This window comes from Coregonus lavaretus (assembly GCF_964263955.1).
Source record: "Coregonus lavaretus genome assembly, chromosome: 2".
In the NCBI taxonomy this organism is placed as follows: Eukaryota; Metazoa; Chordata; class Actinopteri; order Salmoniformes; family Salmonidae; genus Coregonus; species Coregonus lavaretus.
Window position 1 is genome coordinate 64,046,801 of NC_139989.1, and position 8,935 is coordinate 64,055,735.

Below are 8,935 nucleotides of genomic sequence, written 5' to 3' on the forward strand. Positions count from 1 at the left end.
ACACAGACTTGCGCTAGCTGGCATCTCAGAGGGCAGCCCTCTCTCCAGTCCTGTCCTGTCCTGGGTGTTGAAGCTCTTCACCCCTCTGCAGAAGCCAACCTGACCTCTCAGGTCCTCGTTCGTACCTGTGGACTGAGCTGAACCTTCAAGGCCTCTGTCTCTGCCTCCACCTCAACCAGCCAACCTGCTCCCAACATCCACCTCTAACCTACACAACTACAGGACCACAGGACTGCTGAAGAACACGTTGGTTTTCCAAGGACTGCTTGGAAGAGGAGAGGGGATCCATCACGCAACATCTGAGGTGACTAATGTACTCTAATGTACTCTAATGTATTATTCGTTGTGTATTGAAAATACTATGGCATTGCTACAGTCAACAAAAACATTGTGGTATTGAAATATTCCACCTCAAGGATAATAATGTATATTCAATAGCTTGTTGGACCTGTCTGTGTCAGGATCTCACTGTCTATAATACTAATGTGTTTCCTGTCTTCAATCATTAGTATGATACTGTGATCTCACTGTCTATAATACTAATCTGTTTATTCTCTTTAATCATTAGTATGATGCTGTAATCTCACTGTCTATAATACTAATGTGTTTCCTGTCTTTAATCATTAGTATGATGCTGTAACGTATGTGATGTCTATTCTTTATTAAACAATGTGTCACGTGACATGAAACTAGTGAGGTGAAACAAAGGTTAAAGGTCCATCCTGTTAGACTATATCTTAATCCTAATCTTATTTCATCATCCCACTGGGCACAGACGTCAGTTCAACGTCTAGTTTTGATTTACATTTTGGTTGAGTTGTCAACTAACCATGAATTCAACTTGATATGAACATATGTCACCATGTCATTGGATATAGGTTAAAAGTTGGGTGAAAAAAAATACGAAATGCCCTCACTTTTCGCAAATCCAATCAGTTTTCCACGTTGATTCAACGTCATCACATTGATGTTTTTGTTGTTGAAATGACGTGGAAACAACGTTGCTTCAACCAGTTTTTGCCCAGTGGATTAATCTCTATCAGTTTCGCTGATACGAGTACGGATTGATCAATCTATTGGATTAGTCCAGCTGTTATTAAGACAGTTGAGCCCAGAACAGAGTTTAACAGAGCATGGGCCCACTGTACCAGTCCTGAATGAAAGCCCTGCTGTGTTCTAGAACCTCCTCATGTTTTTCTGAGATAATCCAGTGTTCCGGCCAGGCAAGCATAGCAGCTAGTAGCTCCAACACCCACAGCATCACGGTCAATGGAAACCATTCTCTGTGCTCCTTCGGGTCCACACTGGACTCCAGTCACTCTCAGGCCCTCCCTGCCTGTTTCCAAATAGTTATGATAAACATTAGGTACAGTAGCTAAGCACCATGATGATTTTGACTTTTACATTTTTATTAATGCTGGTAATCTGTGTAGGATTCAATAGACTGGGTGAATGTTATTTACAGTGATTAATAATTTGATTTGCTTGCTATTATTCAGGTGATTATTCAGAGAGAAAGAGAGGGGCAAGAAGAGGAAGAGGAGGAAGAAGAAGAGGAAGACATCTGTTTTTCAAGATTTCGGAGGTGAATAGACTTTCCACAGCTTGGGACTATTTTAGTGAGACTAAGAGAAAGGACTTTAACATCCCAGTAACAACCAATGTGGTACAAATACTGACGAAAATCCAGCCAAATACTGGTAGACATCGCCAACCGTCACCACAACCGTTACTACTACCACAACAACAACAACAACAACAACAACAACAGCCTTACACCTTTACCATGGCGACCACCGGCATGCAGCTCCTGGGCCTGGTCCTGTCCCTGGTTGGCTGGCTGGGCGGCTTCCTGGTATGCTCTGTTCCGCTGTGGCGCGTCACCGCCTTCATCGGCAACAACATCGTGACGGCTCAGATCATCTGGGAGGGGCTGTGGATGACCTGCATCGTCCAATCAACGGGCCAGATCCAGTGCAAGGTGTACGACAGTCTCTTAGCCCTGCCCAGCGACATGCAGGCGGCCCGGGGCCTCACCGTGCTCTCCGTCCTCCTCTGTGGCCTGGCCCTGGCTTTAGGCGTGGTGGGGGTAAAGTGCACCAAGTGTATCGGTCAGAATAGTCTGAAGGCTCGTATTGCGAGGATCTCCGGCTTCCTGTTCGGCATCGCTGGGTTTCTCTACCTGGTTCCTGTCTGCTGGACGGCCCACTCCATTATCAGGGACTTCTATGATCCCCACGTGGCCGCGCCTCACAAGAGGGAGCTAGGCCCCGCCCTCTACCTGGGCTGGGGGGCGTCGGCCTTGCTCCTGATTGGTGGGTCGCTGCTGTATGCGGGGTCGAGTCCACCCGGCATCCCCGGGTCTCCGACCTTCAGCAGCGACAGCAGCCCCCGTAGAGCACCTGCCGCTCAAGTCAAAGGTTACGTCTGATCGGAATGCCACAAAACAAAACAACAACACCCCATGATTCCGAGAATCTATGATTCCATGATTCTATGATTCCATGATTCCGACCCTGACAACTGAAAAACCCTCCTCTCTTAGTATTTATCCTTTTTAATACTTTGGAATGTTAATTGTATTATTATTCGGTGGTGCTTTTTCTCATCCTTTCAAAAGATGCACTAGGAGGTTATGAAGGGAATTGTGAAATCATTTTGTTATTTCATGTGTCCCTGTTGTCCTCCGATAACCCTATTATCTGTCTGTCTGTTAGTGTAAAACACAATAAAATCTTAAGTCTTTCAGTCCTCTCTGGGAAACTCCTCTGTGTGAATTCATCTATTCTAGGATACAGTAGCCTATATTCACTTCAAACCATGTTATCGGTATAAACAAATAATCATCTAATAGTAGGATTATAAATGATGGTCACCAAGAGTAAATATCTTGGCATTGTAGTAGGCCAATGGAATATGTTGTCATGTAGTCACCATTGTACACTGTGAGTGGTGGTGCAGATTGGAACGGACCAATAGAACAATGGGAACTGTGTACGTGTGTAGGTCTGTGAGTGGTGGTGCAGCTCTGTTGGAGAGAGTACAAGCCAACGGTCTTTTGCCTGACCAGCTACCACCCATCCTCCATCAGGCCATCACTAAAGATTGTACAGGGGCCACTGCCTGCGTCACAAATAGCACCCTATTCCCTATATAGTTCACTGCTTTTGATCAAAGCATAGAACTCTGGTTTAAAAAGCAGTGCACTACAATGGGCACTGATCAAAAGCAGTGCACTATATAGGGAATAGGGTGCAATTTAAGATGCAGACTGGGGCCAGTCCAGCAGAACCAGGCTCCTCACAATGATTGGCTGACAATGACATCATCACCTGATGATGTCATTGTATAGTTCCCATATACTGTAAGACAGGGTTTGTCAACTAGGTTTGGCCTCGGGACAGATTTTTCCTGAGCTAATAGTCGGCGTGCCAGAACATAATTAGCATATAATGTTGGCACAATTAATAGGCCTACACTACAAATTGAACAAAAAATGTTTAACACATCTGATTAGTACATAATAAATCCAGTGACAATAACAAAATCATTTCGAATTGATTACACTAATAAAATCACCAATGTCTCTATTCAATTATTACTAGGCTACGCTAGTTTTTTAACGTCAACATTCTTTCAGAACAATTAGCTTGCTAGCAAGGGAAAATGTCACTCTCAAAAAGTATCAAAAGAAAGGTGGATAATGAAAATCGAAGTTCCAGAGAAGAAGGGACAGAGAGATATGCCTTCATCTTACCATCTTTCTCCAATGCCAAGCCAGTGTGTCTTATTTGCAATGAAAATGTCGCTGATTGCAAAGGATTCAATATCAGGCGGCATTATGAATCTAAGCATGGTACTTTGAAAGTGGCCTTTAAATTATTTGAACTTTTACTTTTACTTTTGATACTAAAGTATATTTTAGCCACTACATTTACTTTTGATCCTTAAGTATATTTAAAACCAAATACTTTTAGACTTTTACTGAAGTAGTATTTCACTGGGTGACTTTCACTTTTACTTGAGTCATTTTCTATTAAGGTATCTTTCATTTACTCAAGTATGAGAATTGAGTACTTTTTCCACCACTGCTTCACAATGACGTGCGCTGGCTGAGTAATGGCGCTGGAGTGGTTCTGTGAGCTGCATGACCAGGTTGTGGACTTTCTCAGAAAAAGCGCAAAATGAGGGCATCAGCTAACCACCTTCGTATTCTGGAAATGTAGGAATTACTCTCCAATGTTGCTTTTTTGGTGATATTCTGTCACTTAAATGTGTTAAATCTGCAGTTACAAGGAAAAGGGAAAACAGACGTGGACATGGTGGAAAAACGTGAGGCCTTTACTAGGAAGTTTGAGTTGTTGATCATCTGCAAGGCTACTGAACTTCAGCACACTGAAGAAACGACAGGCAGAGGGACCAGGCCGCAGCATTGTCACAGGGGTGATGGAAGATTTCATCAAGCAGCTGAGGGACAACTTTTCCACCAGATATGAAGACTACAGAATGCCAAATGAAGGGTATTGTTGCGTTTGTACGTGATTCGCACAGTCCGCCCAGGTGGAGAATTATCCTCCTTTGCTTAGAAAACGATACCCTCGCTGGGTGAGGCCGCAATTCAAATTGAGCTGATTGAATTCCAGACATCGAGACAAATCAGCGAGGTGCTCAGGAGTGCGGAGTCCCTGAGTGCGTTTTGGGTGGCATGCTCAGAGGAATACAGCACAATAAAGAAAGTTGCATTTTATGTGCTAACAATGTTTGGATCGACTTACACCTGCGAGTCCTCCTTTTCCTCTATGAACGCAATATACATACTCACGACAGCAACCGGCTTTCACACAAGTCAATCGAGGACTGCCTGCGCATCAAAATCACATCCATCTCACCCGAAATCCACAAGATCGTGTCCGAGGGGATAAATGCAACTTTAACCATTGAGTAAGTAATTTAGTAGCCGATATGACTGTATTTAGTAAATACTAACATTATTGTGCTTATCCAGGGCTATTTAGGTATTTTCTGTTTGTTCTGTCGTTACAGGAGCAGCCAATCCCGCTACAGATATTCAGACACAGACGTTTACTGTACAGACATCGCCTTTTTTTCGTTAAATTATTGTCTTATGTAGGATGCAAACATTTTTGTCCAGTTGCAATTGTAAGTAGGCCTGAATAAAAACATCCCACTTCTATTAGGCCACATATCTTTTACTTGTGAAAGATGCTGTTAAGCCACATAGCCTACCTTGGTTGTGCTGCGGTATGTCTTTACGTTTCAGCACCACCAAATGGTCCGCTGCCTGCTTTATCAGTTGACTGTGTCCTGCATTCTCTCTCCTCATGGATGAAATTAAACTTTTGCATTATTTAGGTGGGGGTAAATTCCTTCTTGGGACATTGCATTTGGGACTTTTTGCATCTCGGGTCCGAGATTTTTAAATCATAATAATTGTTTATTATTTTAGGTCTCGGGAAAGCAGGAGGGACTGCACTGAAAGACTTTAGACCAGTGGCGTTGACGTCACAAGTCATGAAAACCTTTGAGCGGGTTTTAATACCCTTATTAAGAGTCGAGGTGGCAGCCTATCTGGATCCTTTGCAATTTGCCTACCGCCCAAAAACTGGTGTTGAAGATGCTCTGCTCTATCTCCTCCACAGAGTATATGAGCACTTGGAAAACAATGTTCTTTGACTTCTCCAGTGCTTTCAATACCATACAACCCCACCTGCTGGCCCAAAAGCTAAAGGACATTCACGTGAACCCACACACATTCAAATGGATTGTGAACTACCTGACCAATAGACCACAGTTCGTAAGACTGAACCAGGCAGTATCAGATCGGATATGTACAAACACGGGGGCACTGCAGGGGACGGGCCTGTCACCTTTTCTGTTTACCCTTTACACACATGACTTCACACACAACAATGAACTGAGACACTTACAGAAATTCTCTGATGACTCTGCTATAGTCAGCTGTGTCATGAGAGGAGATGATGCTATAGTCAGCTGTGTCATGAGAGGAGATGATGCTATAGTCAGCTGTGTCATGAGAGGAGACGATGCTATAGTCAGCTGTGTCATGAGAGGAGACGATGCTATAGTCAGCTGTGTCATGAGAGGAGACGATGCTATAGTCAGCTGTGTCATGAGAGGAGACGATGCTATAGTCAGCTGTGTCATGAGAGGAGATGATGCTCATCACAGGGATAGAACAGAGTCGTTTGTGAAATGGTGTGAGGCCAACTACCTGGACCTGAATGTACTGAAGACCAAGAAGCTAGTGGTAGATTTTTGGAAAAATAAAGATGTTTTTAATCCCATTTCACTCTAATGACACACAGGAACAGCTTCAGTAGCAGGTTCATCCTGCCCAGATGTTCCACAGAGAGGTTTAGAGTTTCATTTTTACCCACAGCCATGAGGCTTTTTAATGAGTGTAATTGATGACCTGTTTTATGAGGTCTTTCTAGTGGAAAATGTTGTTGCAGCACTTGAATCAGACTATTCTTTTAGGGATACTATGGTTGGTGCATGTGCCTTTGTCTTAATGTGTTTACAAATATATATATATATATATTTGTAATCCTTTTTGATAAAACCATTTCCCAAGTTGGGATTAATAAAGTAATACTCTATTCTACTCTATTCTATTCTACTCTACTCTATTCTACTATACTGTACTGTACTCTAATCTACTCTCTACTCTCCATTCAAACGGTAAGTAAGTGAGTGTGTGTGTGTGTTTTGTCGAAGCATCTCATGTGGGATGTGTTGAGCCCCAGTAATAAATATTTTATTCATGAGACATAGTTGACATCCTTCACATTCTACAGTGCATCGCTGTTATAGCTACTTCTATTTTATACTCCATTTGATAAGATCTATCCATCTTACAAATATGACAACCCACATCATTGGCATGAATAATGATTATCAATGTATAATATATAAATGCAGATTCCATTAACTGTAGAGCAGCAGATACATACCAGAGTGCATTGCATGTAGCCTCTTAAGTGTATGCAGATAAATAAATCAAGTAATATCATATTTTAAACACACAAATTCTACTTTCAATTAAAGCAGAATTTCTGCACACAAAATGGTATCCATCTCATTCAATATAACACATCTTGTCATCTGCTATAAGCAGTTGTTTATATATTGTCTTGTTTCTTTGACTGGTGGGTGGCTGGACACAGACTTCCTCTCTCTGTGTCCAGCCCTACCAGCTAACAGTAGAGGTTAGTAGACAACCTTCCTCTCTCTGTGTCCAGCCCTACCAGCTAACAGTAGAGGCAGTAGACATCCTTCCTCTCTCTGTGTCCAGCCCTACCAGCTAACAGTAGAGGCAGTAGACATCCTTCCTCTCTCTGTGTCCAGCCCTACCAGCTAACAGTAGAGGATAGTAGACAACCTTCCTCTCTCTGTGTCCAGCCCTACCAGCTAACAGTAGAGGTTAGTAGACAACCTTCCTCTCTCTGTGTCCAGCCCTACCAGCTAACAGTAGAGGCAGTAGACATCCTTCCTCTCTCTGTGTCCAGCCCTACCAGCTAACAGTAGAGGCAGTAGACATCCTTCCTCTCTCTGTGTCCAGCCCTACCAGCTAACAGTAGAGGCAGTAGACATCCTTCCTCTCTCTGTGTCCAGCCCTACCAGCTAACAGTAGAGACTAGTAGACAACCTTCCTCTCTCTGTGTCCAGCCCTACCAGCTAACAGTAGAGGATAGTAGACAACCTTCCTCTCTCTGTGTCCAGCCCTACCAGCTAACAGTAGAGGTTAGTAGACAACCTTCCTCTCTCTGTGTCCAGCCCTACCAGCTAACAGTAGAGGTTAGTAGACAACCTTCCTCTCTCTGTGTCCAGCCCTACCAGCTAACAGTAGAGGCTAGTAGACAACCTTCCTCTCTCTGTGTCCAGCCCTACCAGCTAACAGTAGAGGTTAGTAGACAATCTTCCTCTCTCTGTGTCCAGCCCTACCAGCTAACAGTAGAGGCAGTAGACATCCTTCCTCTCTCTGTGTCCAGCCCTACCAGCTAACAGTAGAGGCAGTAGACATCCTTCCTCTCTCTGTGTCCAGCCCTACCAGCTAACAGTAGAGGCAGTAGACATCCTTCCTCTCTCTGTGTCCAGCCCTACCAGCTAACAGTAGAGGCAGTAGACATCCTTCCTCTCTCTGTGTCCAGCCCTACCAGCTAACAGTAGAGACTAGTAGACATCCTTCCTCTCTCTGTGTCCAGTCCTACCAGCTAACAGTAGAGGTTAGTAGACAACCTTCCTCTCTCTGTGTCCAGCCCTACCAGCTAACAGTAGAGGTTAGTAGACAACCTTCCTCTCTCTGTGTCCAGCCCTACCAGCTAACAGTAGAGGCAGTAGACATCCTTCCTCTCTCTGTGTCCAGCCCTACCAGCTAACAGTAGAGGCAGTAGACATCCTTCCTCTCTCTGTGTCCAGCCCTACCAGCTAACAGTAGAGGCAGTAGACATCCTTCCTCTCTCTGTGTCCAGCCCTACCAGCTAACAGTAGAGGCAGTAGACATCCTTCCTCTCTCTGTGTCCAGCCCTACCAGCTAACAGTAGAGACTAGTAGACAACCTTCCTCTCTCTGTGTCCAGCCCTACCAGCTAACAGTAGAGACTAGTAGACAACCTTCCTCTCTCTGTGTCCAGCCCTACCAGCTAACAGTAGAGACTAGTAGACAAACTTCCTCTCTCTGTGTCCAGCCCTACCAGCTAACAGTAGAGACTAGTAGACATCCTTCCTCTCTCTGTGTCCAGCCCTACCAGCTAACAGTAGAGGATAGTAGAAATCCTTCCTCTCTCTGTGTCCAGCCCTACCAGCTAACAGTAGAGACTAGTAGACATCCTTCCTCTCTCTGTGTCCAGCCCTACCAGCTAACAGTAGAGGATAGTAGACAACCTTCCTCTCTC

The 8,935-nt window shown here is 44.1% G+C and overlaps 1 protein-coding gene across 1 annotated transcript; it reads left to right on the forward strand.

The window, feature by feature from the left end:
• On the forward strand, positions 1-2,760 carry LOC311146614 (claudin-4-like). The gene is made up of 2 exons (XM_084183144.1): positions 1-304; positions 1,500-2,760. Exon 2 carries the CDS (start codon positions 1,787-1,789, stop codon positions 2,429-2,431), a length of 645 nt encoding a protein of 214 aa, XP_084039270.1. The 5' UTR covers positions 1-304; positions 1,500-1,786; the 3' UTR covers positions 2,432-2,760.
• Positions 2,761-8,935: the final 6,175 nt, after the last annotated feature.

What these genes read in the sequence shown, in the direction of transcription:
- LOC311146614 (XM_084183144.1), top strand. Translation starts at nt 1,787, where the DNA reads ATGGCGACCACCGGCATGCAGCTCCTGGGCCTGGTCCTGTCCCTGGTT.